The following is a 25,075-nucleotide window of genomic DNA, read 5'->3' on the forward strand; positions in this document are numbered from 1 at the left end:
TGAAGAACCACACATACTACTGATAAACCTTACAATTGTTTTGAATTCTGGAATGCTTCAGGTCATAAAATGGAAAACCAGTGATCGCATAATCCAAGATTGCATGTTTAATTGCATTCAGTGTACACTATAAAACAGATAATTCATTTTCAGTATGTTTTAGCCACAGATACCTATTTAGGGAAAATGCTAATAGAATGAGCACAGATACCATGTGTGGAACCTCAAACTACAATGCAATTTAATTTTGGTCAGTTTCCTCAAAGCATCTGGAGTGTGATATTTACTCTCAGATGTAAGCATCTACTAGATTGCAGCCTAACAAACGTACTGTTCTCCTTCAGTTGACATGAGCACTTATCCTGAAAGATTATGCTAGAATGATTGTATATGGTGTCAGAAACAGTTCAACTTATTTTACCAAAAATATGTCTGCGGTAGGAAAGCTCAACAAATGTCAGTTAATGACCTAAAATATTATGGTACGGGAGAATTAATCTCCGTTTCTAAATACAAATGCGACGGGGAGAGATAGATTTAGCTCAACTTGACTTCTAGAATCCAATATAAAAAGCACTAAGTGCGCCGCGCGCAGCATTGCTTTAATCCTAAATCACTGCCTTACGCCCGTAGAAAATATAATGCATATTTTTCCAGAACAAGGAAAATCTCAGTTCTTCTTTTCTCTCTCTTCTAATCGGTTAAAATCGTCAAAACGCAACGAAGGTTGCCAAGACCTGGAAGCAGCCAGGTATCCTTTTAAGGAATGTCCCCTCGCTCTCTCCTTTTCAGCAACTTCCTTTTCTCATCTTTCAACTGCAAGGCGCATGCGCTGATTTACGCAAGTGTCGTATTTTACGGGGAAGAACGGCAGGGCAAAAAAAGCCACCCTGTTGGGATCGTTCAACCTAGCCGAGGAGCGAGTTGGTCTTGGGGACGTTGAGAGACTAACCCTGGTCTGAGGTATCGAGCGGAAGGGCTGGAGGACTAAGAGATCCTGGGGGAGGGAGTTGTCTCTTGTAGGGCTAAATAGTAAGCTAAATAGTAATGTTGTTCCTCAATCAGGAGAGGCGTGGACACGGCCCGTCTGGGAGAGGAAAAACAGCCCCAAATTGGCTGTACACGAGGGTTGCTTCTCACAGGTGTGTGCCTGGACCTGGAATTGGTCCCGAAGCTAGCTTTCCCCAGCTCGTTCCCTCCAGATGACCTGAACTGCACTCTTAACAATCTCAGCCACCGTGAATGGCTGAAGGTGATTTAGTCTGGTTGGAACAGACTCCGTTGGAGATCTGGCTAATCATTTCCACCGCTTTTTAGGTTCCTTTTGGGTATCTAGGCCAGTCCTGTGAACGCCTTTCACACATATCTTGCTAAACTGAAATAATAAAAATGGAAACTATTAGAAAACTGGTTAGTATAGATGGGCAGGAAATTGTGTGTATAAAGCTAAAAAGAAGTCTGTCAAATTTCTGCTCCTGTAGTGCAATAGTAATCCCAATCTGCTCTACAAATGTGGGGGTTTTTTTAGCCCTCAGTGATAATAAAGTTAGAAACACTGAGATGTCGGATCTTTCATGCATTCAGAAATTTTAGGCTGCTTTCTTGGAATTTAATATTGGTAATTTTAGGATGTGTCAAACTACACCTTCCATAAATCCATTAACTATATTGAGGTTAGGCAGGTTAGGCAGCTTAATGCCTTCCAGGAGTTACAGACCTTTGTTAACATGGTTAGTGATAAAGAATTGTGGAAGTTGTATTTCAGCAGCTAGAAAGTAATCTATACTATTATTAGAATTTTGATCACAGAAGGAATTATGGAAATTGCAACCAACATGCTGTAGAGGTTGAATTATTTTAATAATACATTATCTATTCGTGTCAAGCATATAGTAGTGTCAGGACTACTGGGAAACTACAACATGTTGCTTTTTAAATAGAATCTATTAATCATACTTGAAAAAGTGGCCATAGGGTAAGTATAATGCTCTGCAATAGCTACCTGCATGTGTAAATTATTGCGCCAGTAGAATAATTTGATTCTTAGCTCAAATCCCAGTTAAAAATACAAGTTGGTTACAAAGGTCAATGAGTTGGACAGATTTTTTTTCTATTCCCTCTCCATTTTCTTATTATTTCCTATATCATTATATTGTATTGGTCAATAATTCAAGAAATAGGTTTTATAATTATAAGAAAATGTTAAAACAAGGATTTATGAATTATTTTTTCAGTGATAAAACTAAGACATGCAAAATTTTAATTTAATTTAATTCACCTAATTATTTTTATTTTTTTTCAATTTCACGTTTTATATTGACAAATGGCCACATAATACAATCACTGTTTGGATTGGCTGGTTGAGGAGGAAAAGGTTGATACCCAGTTGTATACAGACAGTCCTCAGCTACAACTGGTTATTTAAAAACTTTTCAAAGTTACAAAACACCCATTGGGGAAAATGGATTTGTTTAAAGATCATGGTATTCACTTAATAACTGTTGTAAAAAACAGTGGTAAATTCAAATCCAATCACAGGGTACCTTGACCTATGACTGTAATTCAGGCCCAATTACGGTTGTAAGTCAAGGACTACCTGTATCTGAATCCTAGCATACACACAAAAAATCTGTTAGAGTCTGGAGGTGGGAACCTGGTTAGAAAGGACCAGTCTCAGATTAATTCTAGCAAGACCAAGTGGCTTTGGGAATCATCTAGATCTGGAGATCTCTCCTTTTTAAGTTCTGAATGGAGTTGAACAGACATAGCTAAGAGGATCTTTGCATAAATCCATGTTGTGTGCCAAATGGCCCCATTATTTGATGAAGAGATCCTGTTTATAATGTTTTAGTGACCTTGCATTTAGGGTATTGCAGTGCACATTATATGGGGCTTTACTTGAAGATCACTCAGAGCTCCATCTAGTCCCAAATTCAGCAGTGTGGGTATGCTTGTTGCGTGAACTGCATTGGTTGCCAATGAGATTCCAATGCCATTAAAGATTTTTTGTAATCACTTGACAAGTCCTTAATAGCACACAGAATGGATATTTGCACAATCATTTGCATCCAATTATCTCTGCTGTTCCAACAAAACTCAAAGGGTTGGCATGTTCCAGGCATCATCAATTAAACAGTATCATCTCATGGGATTAGGGGACATGTGTTCTCAGTTGCCAGGGATTCTCTGTTACCATGCCTCCTTTATTGTACAATATTCCCCTTGAAATTTGGATGGGCCAAGCCCTGATGGCCTTGAAGAAAGATCCTTTGAAGACACTGGCCAGGATGTTATGCAAGCCAATAATGTTTTGAATGTGAATTACATTCAGTGTGCTATATTTAATTATTTCCTTTACATTTTTTAATTTAAAAAATATCTGTTAATTGTCCAGAGTTGCATGACAAGCAAGTAGCCATGCAAATTGAAATAAATTATGTTTTTGAAGTTCAAGCAAAATAGGTTTGCATTATTTACATTCAATATGAGATAGGTAGTTTGGGTTTGGCATGGATATATTTGTTAATCTATGTTTATTTACGTAAGCCATAATTTTTTAAAAATGCTGGTAGACATGTATAGTAAGTATCTCTACACCAGATATGAAGCATCTTCCTTGCCTCAGGGCACATCAGACTAATATCCAACAGTCAGATTCAGGGTAGGAATCCTTTTGTTGTTAAAGCATGAGATTTAAAAAGTATGGAGTCACTGCTAATCTATTTATATTAGTAAATTCTGAACTACTTTCTGCCCAACCCCTATTCACATGTTATCATATTATTAAAACTTGGGTGCTGATGTCTGATAAACTCAATCCTAAACTTGAGAGACTAGGCCTGAAATGTCAATTAAAAGAAATTTTTAAAAACTGTTTCATTAAATGTATATGGTTGTCTAATTCTCTTCCATTTTAAATTGTTTAAATTGTTCATATCCTGAAGGCTTACATGTAATAGAATTCTAATTCTCCTTCATTGTTCAAAAGATAGATGTGGTAATGTTTTATTACAGTGGTGGCGAATCTATGGCACGTGTGCCAGAGGCAGCACTCAGAGCCCTCTCTGTAGGCACATGCGCCATGCCCCGGAGATGGCAACCATCCCTCTTCAACCAGCTGCCTGCTAACTTGCTGAGGCCCACATGGCCAGATGCATCCCAGCACCCATGCACTCGCTGGCCTCTGTGTGCAGGGGCCGATGGTGTCAGGCAGCAGCCACCCTGGCCCGTCTCACCTTGCCCTGTGACAATGGCACCCCCGCCTTGCCTCGCCTCACCCCACAGGACAAGCCTCCTGCCCACCGCCCCACCTGCCAAAGACCCACTGGATCTCCACCAATCCTGCCCGGCCCCCACAGGCGTCCATCCCCACGAGCAACATCAAAGTGATCACGCCCACCTTGGTCACACCCACTCAATCTGCCATGACCACCACAGCCATGCCCACTCAGTGGGCCACGCCTGCCTGGCACCCGGCGATAAATAAGTGGGTTTTGGGTTGCAGTTTGGGCACTCGGTCTCTAAAAGGTTCGCCATCACTGTTTTATTACTACAACCAGCTGTTTAATGGAGGAGTTTATGTCCTTTCAAGGCAGATTAGAGGTGAATAAATAATCAAGCATCATTTAAACCCCAAATCAGTCACATTTCTTTCAGTGATCCATAGGACTCATTAATCCTGCTTATTTTTTCATAAGGCAATTGTACAGAAAATAGGGAATTTGAGATATGAACTATTTTATTTTATTTGTAGCATATCTGCTGTTTCTGTATTAATAATACTAATATGAGTATTAGGCAGTTTGATCTAGTAGTTAAGCTTCAGGTTAGAAACTCCTGACTATAAATTCTAGTCTCACTTTAGGCATAAAAGTGACTTTGAACCTATTACTCTCCTACAGTCCAATTTATCTCATAGGGTTGTTATTGTGGGAAAGGATATGTTCACTGTCTTGAGTTATGTGCAAAAATAATAAAGGCAGGATTGTAAAAAAAATCTAAATTAAAAAGATCTAAATCTAAACAAATTTTTCAAAAATGGGAAAGATGCCCAGAACTATAATTCAACATTTGGAAAGTCACATCTTGCCCTATTTATTACAGAAAGATTGTGGTTCTTTCATATAATGCTGAAGTAAATTCAGGATGGCTACAATAAAGTATTTATTCTGTGAAATGCACTATTATTGAGGTTTATTTCCACAACTTGTTACAATTCCTGTTAATCTTATTTAATCTAAATTGGTTTAGAAAAAAAAGATTATATGTGTGGAAAAGATCTCCATGGAATGATGGCTTATTTTTTGGGAAGAAGTAATCTGCAACATTTTGTTCTGGTTGCTAATAATAAATAACAAATGCATTGAAAATTCATTTTGCTATCAATCCAGCCCACCTCCCATGATTTTTATGGAGAAAACAAATGGAAGAAGGAGTACTAGGTACACCTGGAGGAAATGTTTGATATTAATTTATTATTATTGCATTGGGTATTACACTTTTGAAAGTGCTGTGCAAGATGAAACACAATTACTGATTGTGATACAGTACTCTTTTTCTAGTTTTCTAGTTCCATTTTTACACTGCTGTATTAAAAAAAATATTTTGAACTTGAAAGTTTTGGGGCCTTTGTTATTTTTTATTTATTGAGCATTTTCTTCCCCAGCAACAATGAGAAGTTGGTGGTTTTTCGTGGCTACATTCTTTATCCTATGGGGTCTTTCTTTGGCCAAATTTGAGGAGTTTGATGACGATGACTTAGTAGAATATGATGATAATGATTTTGCTGAGTTTGAAGATGTGATTGAAGCCACAGAATCTCCCCAGCGGATTGTTACAGCAGAAGAGGAGGAGGAAGAGGAGGAGGAAGCCACAGTAGAACTTGAAGGACAAGATGAAGGTCTTGATTTTGAGGATGCTGATGGACAGGTGATGTGAGATGAAGGACTTATCTTTTTTGATGCAATGGGATAATAATGTGTAAGACCAGTTAATAGGAAATCCAATTATACTGTGTATTTTCTTTAGTTTGGGTATATCTGTGGACAAGTTTCTAATATAATTTATATTTTTAAAAAATGTAAGCCATTCTATAAAGCTTGATGTGCTTAAGACTAAGTAAGACAGACAATGAAAACAAGATAGTATCAATGTTAATTGGCCAGTTTCATTGGTAAAATAAGTTTTGATTTTAAAAAAATCAGCAAGAAAACTTGTGTTAGAGAGTGTCACAGAATGCTGGAGCTATAACAGGAGTGAATCTATAGTTTGTGTAGTCTCATCTGATATATACATAATTATTGTATTCAAAGAAATCAGTTCCACATGATACATACATAATTATTGTAATCTAAGGAATTCTGGAACATCAAATAGCTCCAGATATCTATTAATCAGGAGTGGGAGAAATGCTTATAGACAGAAGCTGCATTTTTTAAAAATATATATTTTTGGTGCTCCAAGGGCTGCAGGAAGAACAGCAGGGATGTAAGCAAAGGAATAGGATCAATATTTGTCTCCTTAATGGACGTTGTAATTTTTTTTTAAGTTCAGGATAGATATTTTAGGTTTATCAGAAATTTAAGATAACTGTTCAGTTTATTTAATGTAAGAAAAGGACTGAAAAATCAGAAATCTCTGCTGAATTCTAATGGTACAATCTTGAAGGTTGGAGACCATATGTAAGTTGTGGGTTGATATATCTCTTGTATATAAATATAGTATAACACCTATAATTAAAATCTGCTTGGATCTTGCATGCAATTTGGAAAGTATTCCATATTGCTGTTATAGTCCTTGCCATAGACATTTCCATGATTACAGAGCAATTCTATACATGATCAATTTATAAACTGCAGATTTATATATATTTTTTTTGCATTGAAGTTGAATTTACTAGGCCAGAGCTTCATGTATATCATATTCAAACAGCTGAGAGCAGGTGGTGAACTGTGTACAACTTTCCAACATGTAATTTATGATTTTCTAATAGTCTGTGATTATACTACTGAAATTCAGAAGCAAAATAGCTAATTTTAGCTATGCAGCTTTTCATTGTTGGGACCTTTTGTTTGTTTGGTTTCAAAAATGAGGGAGGTAATGAATACAAAAAGCTTCAGGGAGCTGATCTGATCCTATTTTCATTCTTAATACCCTCCAGCCCCATACCTGAAATAACAAAGTTTCATCATTTTGTTGCCAAATTTTGGAGGCATGATTTGGTGGTAGGTAGTAATTGGAAGCACATAAGGATGGAAATGAGAGTGGTTTACCTTCCATTCCTACCATTACAACGTAAGCAAAGAGTCAAGAAACATTTGGCCAGGCCTCTTCTGGTATAATCCCACAGAACTGAGTTTCAGCATTCAATATCTGAATAACTGCCCATGCTTAAGTAGGAAATTGTAATTAGCATTCTAGTTTTCTTGCATGGGCATTCATATTGATGAGATTCATATTCTGCTGCATTTGTAGTCTATTTTTGTGCATAGCACTCTTTGATTAGTTTCACCCATGTGATTGAATCCCAAAAGTGCTTTTTCCAAAAGGTAACTGAACTTTCTTGGATTTTTTTCTGAAAACATTTCGCTTATCCAAGAAGCTTCTTCAGTTCTAACTGATTGGAGGGGATTAGAAGGATTTATATTCTTTGCAGTCATCTGGTCAATAGTACTCTAAGGGTCAATCGTTAGTGGTAGCTCTTTGAGAGTCATTGAAGCCTCTTGGGAATTTAGCTGTATCCTAAGAGTCATGTGAATCAGAGTATAAATGGGTATGGAAGCTTCTTGGAACTGATGAAAGGACTGCATTGTAAAAAGGAGATAGGTGGTGTCGTATCCCCTTCTGTTGAGTTTTAACATACATAACCTTTTTGATCCCTCTTTCAAATAAGTGGTCCCCTCTATCCACAGTGTGAATACATCAATATTGTGGAGAGAAACATTAAGTTCATACAGAAAGATATTAAAGAAAATAGTCTGGCCTTCTTAGATTGTGCAATATACATCAAAGAAGACAAAAGCCTCAATACTGCAATATACACAAAATCTACAAACAGTGATCAATATTTACATTTTCATTCTTACCATCCACTGGAGTAATCAGGAGCTTATACCACTGAATTGAAGGTTTGCCTGCCATCAAAGAGAGAAAAGAGAAGGAACAAAAACAATCAAGGAAACCCTCAGAACTTGTGGTTCTCTTATTTGGGCCTTCATCAAATCCATAAAAAGATCCAGCAGGAGCTCCTTCATAACAAAAAAGAAAACAACAAATGGAACAATGTTGTCATTCCATATGTTGCAGGAATATCTGAAAAACTCAGGAGGATTTTCAACAATACAAGATATGTGCACACATTAAACCCAGGAATATATTAAGGGAGAAGCTTGTCCAGTCCAAGGGCAAAACACCCAGACACAAACTGAGCAATGCATTATATGCAGTGCATTGCAGCAAGATATGTGCAGACCTATACATTGAAGAAACAAAACAACTGCTTTATAAATGCATGGTACAACACAGAAAAACAAATTCATCAGGACAAGCTGCAGCAGTCTATCTGCATTTGAAAGGGCCACTCTTTTGAACATAGCAAAGTTATATTCTAGACAGAAAGGACCACTGGTTTGAAAGAGGGATCAGAGACCATCTAGGTAAAATTAAACAGCCCTTTCTCAATAGAGGGGGAGGGTACAACACCAACTATCTCCTGTTTACAATTCAATCCTTTCAGCAGTCCCAAGAAAGTTACACCCATTTATACTGTGATTCAGGTGTCTCTGAGGATACAGATAAACCTCCAAACAGCTAACACTAATGACTAACCCTCAGAGGCTAACAACCAGATGACCACAAAGAATATAAATCCTTCCATTCCCCTCAAGTCAATTAGAACTGGATGAGAAGTGAAAAGTTTTCAAAGAAAAACCCAAGAAAATCCAATTGCCTTTTGGAAAAAGCACCTTTTGGACAACAATGACCTAGATAATTGAGAATCTCCATAGACATATGATTGAATCAGTCATCAATTATCAAAGATGTACATATTGTTTTTAGAATAGAAAAAGCAGAAGATAGCTGTATGTTTAAAAGACAGACATTTACTATCTCATTTACCTGAAACAATAGATATTTCCGTACATTTTTGCCTTCTTGTTATAGGAAAGTGATACAGAAAGTGAGCCATATGATGATGAGGAGTTTGAAGGTTATGAAGAAAAACCTGATGCATCTCTCGGCAAAAATAAGGATCCTATTACAATTGTTGATGTAAGTGAAGATTATGAAAAGTTATACATAATTTCTAATTAATGTCTCATATTAGGTTTTCTCCTGAACTATTATAATTAAGGTTGCAATCATAAGTATCTTGGATTAATCTCTACTTTGAATGAAATGTGGATAGTCTCTCTCTCTCTCTCTCTCTCTCTCTCTCTCTCTCTCTCTCTCTCTCTCTCTCTCTCTCTCTCTCTCTCTCTCTCTCTCTCTCTCTCTCTCTGCATGTGTGTGTATGTGTATGTGCACACATACACATAAACACACCTACTTACCTCTCTCTTCCCCCCTGCACGTGTGTGTGCACATACCTCTGCTAATTTATGTTTTTGTTCTGCCCAAACTCTTCAAAAACACCAGAACTTTTCCTGGTAGATGTTAATTGGTTGATAAATAGAGATAACAGATGGAAGTGGTTTTATTCCACAGGTAACTATAAACCCTGGTAAATACTGGCATTCATAGTGTCACTTTGTATTTGGACATTATAGCTAAATAGCAAAGTCTAGATGCTTAAAGTCTTGCTGAATTATAGTAAATCACAGATATGATCTGAATGACATAGTGAAATCAGATTAATTTAAAGAAAATAATTCTGAACTGCAGAAAAGTATTTTAGCAATAAAGGGTCCTTGATGCTCTCTGAGCTTGGATGTTTTTTTGCAGACATTTCATTACGCAAACAAGGTAATATCAGTGCTATTGGGTAATTTGAGTAATAAAATATCTGCAAGAAAACAACCAAGTTCAGAGAGTACCAAGGACTCTTCATATCAACCCTGAGCTATAAATATTCTTGTTTATTGGTATTTCAGTAGTATTCAGAGGATTAAAATACATTTATAAGAAGAATGGATTATGTTGATTTAGTATTTTCTCTGTGCCTGGAGTTAGAATTGCTGATTGCTAAATTAATAAAACCTTAATGCTGATTATAATGAAGAGCCAAGATTTTTCCTTAAATGAAATAGCTTTTAATAATGTTCAAATTCATCAGGTTCCTGCACATCTTCAAAATAGTTGGGAGAGTTACTACATGGAAATTTTAATGGTGACAGGACTCCTTGCTTATATCATGAACTATATCATTGGAAAGAATAAGAACAATCGTCTGGCCCAGGCCTGGTTCAGTAGTCATCGAGAGCTACTTGAAAGTAACTTTGCACTAGTTGGTGAGTTGGTTTATGATTTATCTTTACCTTCTTCTCCCTTTTTCCCATGAAAACAAAATTGCAGACAAAGTCCAGGAATTCTTAGAGTTAGTGCAGTTCAAGGTACTATATGTGATAATTTAGTTTTTTCAGGAAGAGGGCTTAGAAAACAAGAAACATTAATTGGTGTAGAATTAATCAGGTTTTAAATCTCCCTCAGAGCCTTTCTGTTGCTTGAAGTATCAAATGTATGGAATCACCATGATTTAGCATGAAATAACTAGTTTGAGAAGATAATGAGGAGAAGAACTGAGACATTGAACAATGAACAGCGGATGATAAATTGAAATGGCATTGCTTAAAGTTTATGGACTGAAGGTTATAGAAGGAATAAGAGACAGCAGAGAGAGAATCAGTTATAGAGGATAGTAGCAGTGAAAATCATTAGATCACAAAGGAGTGAAAAACACAGTGTGCAGTATTTTATGGGAGCTATCACAGCATTGTATAAAATGGTGAATTGGGATCAGTCAAAGGTAGATTAATTGAGAGAGAAGTTGTGGTAAAAGCAAATTCTTACCTAGGTGATGCAAGTCATTTAAAGCTTTCAAAGTTTTTGCTGGCACTTAGAAGATAAACAATAAATCAGCAATACTGGTATAATGTATTACAGTAACTTGCTGTCACTGGGAATGTCATCAATAGCAGCTCAGTATAAATAATAAATGCCCATTAATTGGTATATCCTTTCTTTCAAGGTGATGATGGTACAAACAAAGAAGCCACAAGTACAGGCAAACTGAACCAAGAGAATGAACATATCTATAATTTGTGGTGTTCCGGTAGAGTGTGTTGTGAAGGCATGCTTATCCAACTCAAGGTAGTGGATTAGTTTGCAGTAAACCAAAAAGTTCCTTGAATGCCAGTTGTTTGGAAATAGCAGTAATATTACTTTTCCCTGTAAAAAAGAAAAGAATGTTAAAATGTTAGAAATTTTTAAAACCTTGGATCCAGAAGTTATTCTGACATTGGAAAAAAATCATAGATGACAAACAAGGCCAGGATTTTGAAAATGAAGGTTTTACCTTCCGTAATCGGTGTTGAGAATCTCAAGATTGTAGACACATAAAATGAACTGGCAGATACAGCATTAGTCTTGAAAGTTCAACAGCATATAAATTTAATAATTAAATACCCTGTAAAGAACTTCAATAATCAAGTCTAAACTGTATGTTTGAAAGAGAGGAAGCTAGTTCAGTTGGCAAAGAACTAATAGCTAACAACAGTATTCTGAATTTGCAGGATCTGAACTGTGTTTAGAGTACTCCTACATTTGCTGTATCACTAAAGCCTATTCTGTTGATTGGGCAGATGTGCTAGGTGCAGGTTCTGATACAACAAACCGAAGAATTAACTGCTTAGTACATGTCTTTTACTCCACTCCTTTTATCATGAAGAACATGGAAGCGAGTAAATAAAACTTATATCCCCTAAAATGGGTCATTGCTTCCTCCAGTGACTTAGCAAGATAGGAGTTCCTCATTTTTCATTTTCCCATGAAAAAGCAGCATGATGCCAGAGTCCTAAGACAAAGTCTAGTTTTGTTTACTTAAAGCTTCTCCTAGGTATGGTGGTTATGGAAAGGCCCAGTATATAGTCTGGAAGTACATCTTGACTTGCCTGAGCATGTTTGGACTGAAGAAGTTGATTTTCACTATCTGGGTCCTTAATGTGTATCAGCTGCCTTGTACTGTGGGGGGAGGGGAAGCAGCATCAAAATATATTAAAATAAGCAATTAAAATAAACCTCAGGATGTATCTTTTGCACAGATTGATATGTTTACTGTAGGAAGCTTGTAATGTTCATTGAATTAGGGGTCTCAATGGAGAGATGAGAAGTTCTCACACTTTTGCACTTTTCACTTTTCAGTTTCTTAAGAGACAAGACTTGCTGAATGTTCTTGCACGCATGATGAGGCCAGCCTGTGACCAAGTGGTATGTGTTAATTTTATAATCAAAAATAGCTTGAGTGAATTATATTCATAACACTGTTTGATTAGCTTATTAAAACTGTAGCTCAATATGTGTGATGCTTTTACTCTCACAGTGGGAATTACTGCTTTCTGTTTTTTCCTTATAAAAGTTCACAAATTATAACCCATATGGCTGAAAAATAAGTTTTTAATTTTTTGACATTTTCATTTAAATCCCAGAAGCAACATGTGTCTTAGTAGAAATTCAGAGTCAAAGCATGTGGGTTTTATCACCATGTCAGTTGGCACCAAAATAAGTGTATTATATGCACATTTTATAATCAGAGTGGAGACTATTAATTTTTTATCTGGGAAATGACCAATATAGGGAGTCCTCGACTTACAACCATTCATTTATTGATTGTTCTAAGTTACAAAGGCATTGAAAAAAGTGACTTATGACCATTTTTCACACTTATGACCATTACAGCATCCCCATGGTCATGTGATTTACATTTGGATGCTTGACAACTGGTTCATATAATTATGACAGTCGCAGTGTCCCTTAGTTGTGTGATCACCTTCAGACAAACAAAGTCAGTGAGAAAGCCAGATTCATTTAACAAAGCTGTTATTAATTTAACAACTGCAGTGATTCACTTAACAAATGTGACAAGAAAAGTTGTACAATGGGCTCATTTAACAATTTTTTTTACTTAGCAACATAAATTTTGGGCTCAAATGTGGTCATAAGTTGAGGACTACCTGTATTATGTATTATACCTGTATTATAAGAGTAGGTAGCAGTACAGATCCCTAATAATGGTACAGGTAGTCTTTGTTTAACATCCACTTGTTCAGCTATTGACTGGACTGAATAAAGGATATTTATGACAGGTCCTATCTGCAGCCATTGCAGTGTCCCTAAAGCCATGTGATTGTGATTTAGGCACATAGCAACTGGTTGAGCTTATGACATCACAGCATCTTCCAGTCACTTCTCCACTAGCTTCACTACTAGTTGCAAACAAGCAGACTCAATGGGGAAACCAGCAGGAGGTCCCAAATGGCAACCACTTGATCATGGAATATTGAACACGCAGGCTTTACCTAATGACAGCATTCAGGATTGTTTGTTGTATAAATTGGTCCAGTCAGATGATATCAGTTTTATTACTTTGATGCTTAGCTCTGGAATTCCTGTCCCAATTACTGTTGGTAAATGATCACCACCAGTATTCCGTAATATTATATAAAATAAATAAAAATGTAACTTTCAGATGAGAAATTGTCTACCTGTATTACCTACTTTGCCTTGTTAAGGAGTTCTGCAGTTATTCTTGTACTGAAAAAATACTAATACTATACTGTATTTTAGAGCTTCTCAGAACAATTTTGAGACTCTCCTTAAGCATGACCTGATCTTGGCTAAATGGACATTTGCTATCCAGGGCGTTTTATACTTTTGCCATATGATCGGACTATTCTTCTATTAGTGGACCTTCTGTGCAAAATAATGTATGTGTTCCTATTATTACATTATTGTTATCCAGCAAATAAAAGTTACTATGAATGATGATGATATGGATACCTACGTTTTCGCTGTTGGGACAAGAAAAGCCTTGGTACGGCTTCAGAAGGAAATGCAGGACCTGGTATGTACTGGAGTTGTGGGAAGAACTTTTAAAAATTTGGTAATTAGAGAAGGAAGAGGGAATTTTAAAACACATAATGAAGTCTTATAAATAGTCCTGGACTGTCTTAACTACATGTTGTCTTAATATATTGCCTTAATTAATTAATTGGATGGTTTATAACAAGTCTAATTTGCAATGTCAATCTAACTAATTAATTTTATAGCTAAATTGGGCAGGGAACCATTGTGTAGCTTGGAATGACACTTAAATAAATGGTTACATCTTCTGGGGACATAAAGCCCATGACGGAAGGGCTTTTTTATGTTTTGTTTATATGTATCTTCAGTTTATATGTATCTTTTTTCTTTTAGTAAACATATGAATTAAAAACCTCTATTGTAATCCTTTTTCAAATGTGAACAATTATGCGGGAATATGAGATCTTTTATTCCAGATTTAGAACATCTCACAAGTCCCTAAAGGCAGCAAGTTCGTCTTGTGCAATCAGAAGCTAATGTTCTTTCAGTTGAGCAGGGTCTTGTTCTCACTGTTAAGTTCTTAAATCAGTTTCAAGGTTTGGATTAGGTTGATTGGACATTTAACTGTGCAAGAAAAAGCAGATTTACCTTATAACATGGCGATTCCTTTTTGGCAGAGTGAGTTCTGCAGTGATAAACCCAAAACTGGGGCAAAGTATGGGCTCCCAGAAGCACTGGCCATCTTATCGGAAATGGGTGAGGTCACAGAAGGAATGATGGATACGAAGGTAATGTAAAATAAACCGCTAAAATATTCAAGTTGCAATAATGCTCAGTTCTCATGAGAGCATCCAGGGTACAAGTCTGCATATTGCTATGCATTGGAACATCCTTATTTGTTTTGTTTACTTGTTTTAAAATGAAGTACTTTCTGTCTTGAACTATTCTGAAAAACTGAGAATTTAGGTTTGGAAATAAGCATATGCCTAAAATTGGTAAGTGAGTGTTCTATGTATTGTCATGGTATAACTGGTTAAGTCTGAAAAAGATTACCCCAAATCATGTCCTTCTATGAAGGTACTGAATAATTCTGGGCAAATGTATACTTAGTCCACTTGTCTCACAGATTAGTTATAAAAATGATTGTACACAGCATTTTCACAGAAACAAAATCTGACTAGTTCAATTTATTCTTTTGGTGGAAGCAAATCAAACATTCCTAGAGAACATCCCTAGCATGATGTCGATCTGATTGTTGATGCTTTGTTTTTGTTTCATTTTATTACTGTTAATGAGTTGTGCCTTGTCATATCTCATCCATAGAAGAAATCCATGACATACTTGTTTTGTTACTAGGCTCATGGAATTCATTGCTAGTTAAAGCCAAAATATTTACAGTGAGGGGAAAAAATATTTGATCCCTTGATCTTATACGTTTGCTCACTGATAAGAAATGATCGGTCTATAATTGTAATGGTAGGTTTATTTTAACAGTGAGAGACAGAATAACAATAACAAAAATTCCAGAAATCAAGAAAGTTATAAGTTGATTTTCATTTTAATGAATGAAATAAGTATTTGATCCCCTATCAATCAGCAAGACTTCTGGCTCCCAGGTGTGCTTTATACAGGTAACGAGCTGAAATTAGGAGCACTCTCTTAAAGGGAGTGCACCTAATCTCAAATTGTTACTTGTATAAAAGACACCTGTCCACAGAAGCAATAAGTCAGATTCCAAACTCTCCACTATGGCTAACACCAAAGATCTGTCCAAGGATGTCAGGGACAAGATTGTAGACCTATCAAAGGCTGGAATGGGCTACAAGACTATCGCCAAGCAGCTTGGTGAGAAGGTGACAACAGTTGTGCAATTTGTTCTGACCCAGCCTTTGCAAGTGCTACACAATGGCTTACTCATGAGGAAAAAAACCCTTTTTAGCAGTTTCTGAGATAAGTACAAAGTCTCTGAGTTCCCAGCAGGAAGGCTCAATTTGCAATTCAACCCAAACACAAAGAAAGCTGACAAACCTGGCAAAGAATCCTTGCAAAAGAAATCCGACAGAGAAACAAGATACTGGAGCATGAACGGTTGCCTGTGGCAACCAGCGCCTCCCACACCTCTACTCTTTATAATCCAGGCAGGGCATGGCTTCTTAAGAGTCTCTTACTTTTCCTGGAGAGTTGCTCCATTGTCTTCCATTGTCCTGATGCCTCTTCTCTCTGCACATATGCACATCTGGGACAGGCCCCAGCTGTTCCTCCTCTTTGCTTATTTCAGGTCCCCAACACAGTTGTCCCTCTGCCTGAGCATGAGTAGATTGGCCTGGCTCCGCATCTGGCTCTGAGTCTTCTTGCTCCTCAGAGCCTTCCACAGACTCTGATGTGAACCCAGACATCCCTTCCCTCTTATCCAATTCGCTGGCAGTTGAGGAACCACAACACTATCCCTCACTGCACGATCCTTCCCCCGGGTCCGACAGGCAGGATGTGGCCGCAAAGGGAACTGCTCTTTGAACTTCACCAGAGCAGGAGCATGCACAGTGGCCACATCCTACCAGGTGAACTCCTCTGGTCCATAGTCATTTCACTCAATCAAGTATTGGAACTGGCCTTTCAGCCAATGGGAAACTTGGATGCTGGCGACCTTGTACTTGGGAAGCACTGTCTCTGCCATGCTGTTCTGGTGGGGGGGTTATTCTGGTCAGCAGAGCAGACAGGCCAGTTGTTCTGGAACCAAGAAGGACCGGTGAAAGATCGGATGCATTCTTAGCGAGTGTGGCAATGTCAGGTGGTAGACGACCAGGTTAATGACAGCTTCAATGGGGAAAGGGCCTAGGTACCAATGATCCAATTTCTTGGCAGGCCAGTCTAATGGAAGGTGCCTGATTGACAGCCATACCTGATCTCCCACAGCTAACGCAGGCATATCATGCCAAGATCGATCAGCGACTTTCTTATAATCTACCTTGGCTTTATCCAGTTGCCATCACACCAATTGATGGACAGCCTATAACTCTGCAAGATACTCGTTAGTTGAGGGAACAGGCAAGTCAAGTTGCGTGAGGGGAAAAAGCCGAGGAGATACCCAACATTGGCCAGAAAAGGTGTCATCTGTGTGAAGGTATGCTGCAAGTTGTTGAAAGCAAACTCGACTACTGAAGATAATCTACCTAATTGTCCTATTGCAAAGCAGTGCAGATAATCTTCCAGGATTCCGATCAATTTTCTTAGTTCCGCTATCTGTTTCTGGATGATGCGCCAATGACAGACATATTTGTACATCTAAGACCTTCCGCAGCCATTTCCAGAATAGGCCATAAATTGAGTCCCCCTATCTGAAATGACCCTATCAGGTAGGCTGTGCAGATGGAAGACATGCTGAATGAACATGCAAGTTATGGTGGGACTGTTGGCAAACCACGGCAAGGGATGAAATGCACCATCTTAGTCAGTATTCCACTACCACAAACACTGTCATGAACTCAGAAGACAGGGGCAAGTCTGTCAAGAAGTCCATGGACACTGCTCTCCAGGGTCTCTCGGCTGACGGCAAGGGCTGGAGCAGACCTGGTGGGGCTCCCTTTGCTGACTTGGCCTGCCAGCACTGTACATAAGATGTGACGTAGGCCTGGATGTCGTGTTGTAATCAGGGCCACCAGAATGTATAGGAGACCAGGTTCAGAGTCTTGAACAGGCCAAAAAGCCCTGCCACAGGATTGTCATGGCATTGTGAGAGGATGAGTCCCCAGAGTGGCCCCCTCAGAATATAGAGCTGGTCATGAGTGCCTCAGTGAAAGTCCATGGAGAGTCTGGCCCCAGCTCCTCCTGTCGTTGATCCACCCATGTATCGTGCTGTTGTGCCTCCCATATCTGAGCCTGTAAATCTACTGGTTCCTGAACTGCAGAGAAGGACTCTAGGGCAGTGGTGGCGAGCCTATGGCACGTGTGCCAGAGGCAGCACTCAGAGCCCTCTCTGTGGGCACATGCGCCACGCCCCGGAGATGGCAACCGTCCTTCTTCAACCAGCCGCCTGCTAACTCGCTGAGGCCCACATGGCCAGATGCATCCTAGCACCCATGCACTCACTGGCCTCTGTCTGTAGGGGCCGATGGTGTCAGGCAGTAGCCACCCCAGCCTGTCTCATCTTGCCCTGTGACAATGGCACCCCTACCTTGCCTCGCCTTACCCCACAGGACGAGCCTCCTGCCCACCGCCCCACCTGCCAAAGGATCTCCACCAACCCTGCCTGGCCCCCACAGGCGTCTGTCCCCACGAGCAACATCAAAGTGATCATGCCAACCTTGGCCATACCCACTCAATCTGCCATGCCCACTCAGTGAGCCATGCCCACCTGGCACCCGACGATAAATATGTGGGGTTTGGGTTGCAATTTGGGCATTCGGTCTCTAAAAGGTTCGCCATCACTGCTCTAGGGGCAGAGGTTTGTGGGAGTATTCTGGTTTCCTCGAGAGAGCATCTGCTCTTTGGTTGCAACCACTTGGGATATATGTGATGCAGAAATTGAACCTGGTGAAAAATAGAGACACTGAATCTGTCATTGGTTCAATTTCTGGCCAGTCTGCAAGCATTCGAGATTGTTGTGGCCCATCTGGATTTTGATTTGATGCCAGACCCCTTCCAAATGATGTCTCCAGGCCTCAAACACCACTTTAATGGCCAGTAGCTCCTTCTCCCAGATAGTGTATTTCCTCGGCTAGATTAAGTTTCCTCAAGTAATATGTGCAAAGAAAGAGGGTACCGCTGGGCATGTGAGCCTGGAGTAACCCCATTCTAATGGCAATGTCGGAAGCATCTGTTTCCACGACAAATGGATGGTGTGGATCAGGGTGTTCAGGATGGATTCCTGCATAAAGGCTTGCTTCAAGGCCTGGAAAGCTTGTTGGTCCAGTGAAACAGGATCTTTTACTGAAGGAGCCAAGTGAGGGGCATGGTCAGGGAAGCAAATACAGGGATGAATGTCCTACATTGGTTGGCAAACCCAAGGAGTCACTGGATATCCTTAACGGGGTTGCCAACTACACAGGGACTTGATCTTGCTTGGCTCCATGGCAATAACCTCAGGAGAAATGTGATGTCCCAGGAAGTTGATGATCAATTGTTAAAATTGGCATTTCTCCAGTTTGGAATATAATTGATATTCCCAGAGCCATTGCAAAATCATACGGAGGTGCTGATGATGACTCTCCTGTGAAAGGGAGTAGATCAGGATGTCATTCAGATAGATCACAACAAACTGATCCAACAGGTCCCAGAATATATCATTCATAAAATACTGGAAGACAGCGGGGGCCTTGGTCAGCCCAAATGACATGACTGTGTACTTGAAGTGGCCGTACTAAGTGCCGAATGCTGTCTTCCATTCATCACCAGGCCAGATCCTAACTAGATTGTAGGCTCCTTTCAGGTCCAGTTTGGTAAAGACTTTGGCCTCCTGGAGCCGTTCCAGAAGTTTGGGAATGAGGGGCAGAGGGTAACGGTTATGCACAGTAATGGCATTTAATTTGCGATAATCGCAACAGAGTCTCAATTCCCCAAACTTCTTTTTCATGAACAAAACTGGCACTGACAATGGCAAAGACGAGGGCTGGATAAAGCCCTGAGACAGATTTTTGTGCACGAAGTTACACAATGCAGCTAACTCAGGGTCAGACATGGAGTACAAATGCCCCATTGGGAGTGGCGCATCAAGGATCAAGTCTATGGAGCAGTCATATGGCCTGTGTGTGGGCAATTTATCCACCTCTTTCTCACTAAAGACATCTACGAAGTCCGTCAATTCAGCTGGCAGGGAAACCCCTGGGGGACTCAGAACCTGTTCTGCGCAGACTTGACAGGTGTGATCAGTTTACGTTGTAAATTTAGGAATGTGACCAAGTTCTGGGACCAATAAATCTGAGGGTTATGTGTCTGGAGCCACGCCAAGCCTAAGACCACTGGAAAATGCAGGTCAGAGGGGATATAAAATTGAATGGCCTCCTCATGAGAGCCGATGGCCATACTCAACAGTTGCATGGCAACCTTAATTGACCCAGATAGAAGCAACTGGCCATCAATGGTCTCCACTAACAGAAGTAGGTCCATCAGGCATTGAGGAACAGCCCATTTGGTCACAAACACAGCATCCATAAAGTGGTTGCTCCGGAATTGATTAAGGCATGTACCAGGATACCCTATGGCTTACTGGATAGGATCAGATGTGCCACCAGGATCAAGTGCCGTGAGGGTCCGAGTGAAGCATCCGATGGGCGTTGATCTGTGCTGATGGAGGCCCAACCCAGAGTGCCCTCTAGGTTGGGCTCAGGGTGTTTCCCGACAGACCTGATAGCCAACGCCACTGATTGCTTCTTGGGGCAAGAGGTGGCCATGTGCCCAGGATCCCCACAGTAAAAACACAAAAGCCCCTGAATTCTGTCTATTCTTCTCCGCTACCGATAGGTGGGGCCTGGCAGCATTTAATTCCATAGGCTCTTCCCACATAGCCAGGTTCTCACGCATGACCAGGGCCACCCGAGTCTCTGTCACAGCCAAGCGTCAATCCTTAAGCAGAGATGGACCAACACATTGAGGGTCAGGTGAACATCGACACAGAGCAGCTCATCCAACAGCTCTTCTGACAAACCATCTTGGAAAGCATCCATGAGGGCAGCTTCGTTCCAGGCTGAATCTTGGCTCAGCAGCTGAAATTTGCTATATTCTTGTAATATTCTGCTTCAGGGCTTTCAAGCGTCTGTAGCGGTCTGCATCTTCATGGGATCCTCATACATCAGCCAAAGATGGTCACAAAACCCCTGGAAATCATCCAATAACGGACTAGGCCAGACAAGGAGAGGTGTGGCCCAGCGGGCTTCAGTGCCTGAAAGAAGGCTGATCATAAACCCCACTTTATCCTGGTCCGTGGGGAAGTCCTCCATTCTCAGGCTGATGAAGAGCTGACATTGTCCCCAAAATGCTGGAAATGTCTTGAGTGTCATCAAATTTATCTGGTTCTGTTACTGGGTATTTCCGACAGGGTTGTGGAGCAGCAGGAGCTTGAAACTGTGCAACTTGTGCTACTTGTGCTGTTGGGAGAGCCGGGCATTTTCTGCACGTAATTGCTGCATGGTAGCAGGGGGTATAGGCCATAGGCAAACTGTTCTGACCCAGCCATTGTGACTGCTACTCAACGGCTTACTCATGAGGAAAAAAACCCTTTTTATTTTAACAAGGCATTTATGGAATAAACATCAGATAACAGTCCTTAGATGTTGAAACAAACAGTAGCAGTCTCTGCTCCCACCTGGCTGAGATAAGTGCAAAGTCTCTGAGTTCCTGGCAGGAAGGCTCATTTAACAATTCAACCCAGACACAAAGAAAGCTGACAAACCTGGCAAAGAATTGGCAAAGAATCCTGGCAAAAGAAATCCGACAGAGAAACAAGATACTGGAGCATGAACGGTTGCCTGCAGCAACCGGCGCCTCCACACCTCTCCTTTTTATACTCCAACCAGGGCGTGGCTTCTTAGAGTATCTTACTTTTCCTAGAGAGCCGTCCCATTGCCCTCCATTGTCCTGCACGCCTCTCCTCTCTGCACATAACCATATCTGGGACAGGCCCTAGCTGTTCTTCCTTTTCGCTCAGTTCAGGCCCTCAACACAGCTTTCTCTCTGCCTGAGCGTGAGTAGATGGGCCCAGCTCCGTGTCTGGCTCTGAGTCTTCTTGCTCCTCAGAGCCTTCCACAGACTCCACTGTGAACCCAGGAACCTCTTCCCCCTCATCTGATTCATCTGACTTGGCTGCCGGAACTGCTGCCAATCAAGGAACCCACAACACGATTATTCCCAAATGGAAGAAACACAAAATAACTGTCAATCTTCCTCGGTCTGGGGCTCCATACAAGATCTCACCTTGAGGAGTTTCAATGATCATGAGAACAGTGAAGAATCAGCCCAAAACTACACGGGAGGATCTTGTCAAGGATCTCAAGGCAGTTGGGACCATAGTCACCAAGAAAACAATTGGTAACACACTGCGCCGTGAAAGACTGAAATCATGCAGCGCCAGCAAAGTCCCCTTCTGCTGAAGAAAGCACATGTACAGGCCCGTTTGAAGTTTGCCAATGAATATCTGAATGATTCAGAGGAGAACTGGATGAAAGTGTTGTGGTCAGCTGAGACCAAAATCAAGCTCTTTGGCATCAACTCAGCTCACCATGGAGGAGGAGGACTCATGCCTATTACCTCAAGAACACCATCCCCACTGTCAAACATACACATTATGCTTTGGGGGTGTTTTTGTGCTAAGGGGACAGGACAATTTTACCACATCAAAGGGACGATGGACAGGGCTGTGTACTGTCAAATCTTGGGTGAAAACCTCCTTCCCTCAGCCAGGGCATTGACAATGGGTCATGGATGGGTATTCCAGTATGACAAGGACCCAAAACACACAACCAAGGCAACAAAGGAGTGGCTCAAGAAGAAGCACATTAAGGTCCTGGAGTGGCCTAGCCAGTCTCCAAACCTTAATCCCATAGAAAGGGAGCTGAAGGTTCGAGCTGCCAAACAGCAGCCTTGAAACTTTAATGACTTGGAGAGGATCTGCAAAGAGGAGTGGGATAAAATCTTTCCTGAGATGTGTGCAAAACTGGGGCCAACTACAAGAAACATCTGACCTCTGTGATAGCCATCAAGGGTTTTGTCACCAAGGTTGAGTCATGTTTTGCAAAGTGGTCAAATACTTATTTCGCTCCTTAAAATAAAAATCAATTTATAACTTTTTTGAAATGCGTTTTTCTGTATATTTTTGTTGTTATTTTGTCTCTCACTGTTAAAATAAACCTACCATTACAATTATAGACTGATTATTTCTTTGTCAGTGGGGAAAAGTACAAAATCAGCAGTGGATCAAATAGTTTTTTCCCCTCGCTAGATAGTTGAACCAATTCAAGAATGATAGGTCTGTCAAAGGAAATGAGAGCTAAATAAAATCTCGAAGTCCAGAGATAGTTTATTGCTGATACTACCATTAGAGAACGTGGAAGAATCGTTAGTCCTTTGCTCTAATTCAGCAGGAAATAATAATAATAATAATTTTTATTTTGCGGTCACAGACCAAAATGCAAGTGCAACAAAAGAAAACACAAGAAAAATATAATCACAAACAATTAACATTAGAAGCCTTGGCTAAAGGGAATTACCACGTTCTCCTCTAAGCTCTTAAAAGAAATTTAGAAACCTGAAAAGTAATATAGGAGGAGTCATCCCCTAGACAATATAAGACCAAATTACTGACATTAGAACCAGAGAGATCAATTCCAAGGAGAGACAATAATTTAATTCTGGCAGTGTTATATATAGGGCAGTATGATAAGACATGCTCCACAGTTTCAACTTCAGCCCTATCACAGGGGCATAGTCGCTCACTAAACAGGAGCCTCTTGAATCACCCATCGAGTAGTGCTGAGGGCAAGACATTGAAACGGGCTAGGGAAAAGACTCTTCTATACTTGGGGATGGTTTAGAATATAGAAATATGAAGCCATCCTCAATCCATAATTATTAGAATGGCTGAAGATCAAAGAGGAGCAAGTTTTGTTGGCTCCGGCTCTTAAGTATTGCAAATCTATGTCCACAAGCCGTTGGACTACCCTAAACTGGGCGTCCTTGAGACCGTAATCTCCCAGAGCATCCCCCGTAAAACCTAGCAAGTGGAGTTTCTTTGTCAGCTCCCTCTCCCAACAAGAAGTATGAGAGTCAGCAAACACCAGGGAGAGATAGCTAACAGGGACTGCCGAAAAGAGCACCCAAAACCACCATTTAAAGGTGTTAATCCACGCCATGTATTCGACTGAACGAATGCCCAGTTCCAGGTACATCGAAGCAAATCCAACACAAGGAGGAAGACCCAGAAGTTTCCTAAGAAAAACAGCCTGGGTTCTTTCAATACAATCCTTGAAGCCTCGTATTGTTGGGATAAGTCTCCTCTCTTCGTCCAATCTCCCCCAGCACCTCTGCACTTGTGCTAGTCATGCACTCCTTTGTACCTTCCACAAGCTTCCCCGTGCCTCCCTCACACACCCTTCTTCAGCGTTACCACACCTCCCTTGCATCCTGATGTACTTCCTTGCACCCTATCTTATCTAGAAGCAGCCATTTACCTGCTGCTGATCTGCTTGCAAGCTGCCTGGGACTTATAACTTTTGTGCTGGCTTACCAACTGACTTGGCTGTGTGAAGATGGCAGGAGATTTCATCGCCTAACAACTGTGATTCAGTTAATGACAACAATCAGGATAGCAGAGGTCACCATATTTAAGCAATGTAGTCGCATTTTATGACTGCATCACTTAATGACTGAAACTCAGGTCCCAATTGCCTTCATAAGTCAACAACTACCTGCCTTGCATAAACAGTGAAGGCAGGAAAATAGTTGCTAGCCTTTCCCAATGGTGTATGTATGTATGTATGTATGTATGTATGTATGTATGTATGTATGTATGTGTATATATATATATATATATATATATATATATATATATATATATATATATATATATATAAAATAAAAATATGCTCTTATGTTTAATATTTTAAATCTTTTTATCTTGGTAGATGATCCATTTCCTCACACATTATGCTGATAAGATTGAGTCAATTCATTTTTCAGACCAGTTTTCCGGTCCAAAACTTATGCAAGAGTGAGTATGGCACAAAAATTGCTTTTGTATTTCCAAATGAATACTGCTCTAAAATTTGCAAAAAGGGAATTAAAGGAGAAATTTAGCTTAGGAACTGTAGTATGACATCTATTGTATTGTATATTTCTGGTTACAATAGTCATGAGTTGGGAATGACTATTCCTTCAGCAATAGAGCATGTTTTACAGTATGTTGAATAAAATGTTAGAGATGTTTGAACAAGGGCATTAAGTGAAAGAACTCAATGTGATACTAATATCCCAACTATTAATTCCTATTCTAACTATTCGAAACATGAGCATTTGCAATGGCTTATCTCTCAATAATTGTGCGGATATCATTATAGGGTGGATAATGCTGCAT

General features: G+C 40.0%; 1 protein-coding gene across 3 annotated transcripts in view; it reads left to right on the forward strand.

The window, feature by feature from the left end:
* The first annotated feature begins 834 nt into the window (after window positions 1-834).
* Window positions 835-25,075, forward strand: part of CCDC47 (coiled-coil domain containing 47) — a 32,886-nt gene continuing 8,645 nt past the window's right edge. For 2 of the 3 annotated variants that reach the window (XM_039355847.1, XM_039355849.1), the window contains exons 1-9: window positions 835-963; window positions 5,666-5,928; window positions 9,163-9,270; window positions 10,274-10,448; window positions 11,186-11,307; window positions 12,358-12,423; window positions 13,955-14,056; window positions 14,694-14,804; window positions 24,627-24,712. In XM_039355847.1, the coding sequence (XP_039211781.1) occupies window positions 5,671-5,928; window positions 9,163-9,270; window positions 10,274-10,448; window positions 11,186-11,307; window positions 12,358-12,423; window positions 13,955-14,056; window positions 14,694-14,804; window positions 24,627-24,712 (1,028 nt within the window). In that variant the 5' untranslated portion in view covers window positions 835-963; window positions 5,666-5,670. Of the gene's footprint in view, window positions 964-1,065; window positions 1,143-5,665; window positions 5,929-9,162; window positions 9,271-10,273; window positions 10,449-11,185; window positions 11,308-12,357; window positions 12,424-13,954; window positions 14,057-14,693; window positions 14,805-24,626; window positions 24,713-25,075 lie in introns of all 3 variants that reach the window. The other variant, XM_039355848.1, reaches the window with a different exon arrangement.

The sequence above is a fragment of the Crotalus tigris genome, unplaced genomic scaffold, assembly GCF_016545835.1.
Source record: "Crotalus tigris isolate CLP2741 ecotype Arizona unplaced genomic scaffold, ASM1654583v1 scf7180000018762.419966263:882430, whole genome shotgun sequence".
NCBI lineage: Eukaryota > Metazoa > Chordata > Lepidosauria > Squamata > Viperidae > Crotalus > Crotalus tigris.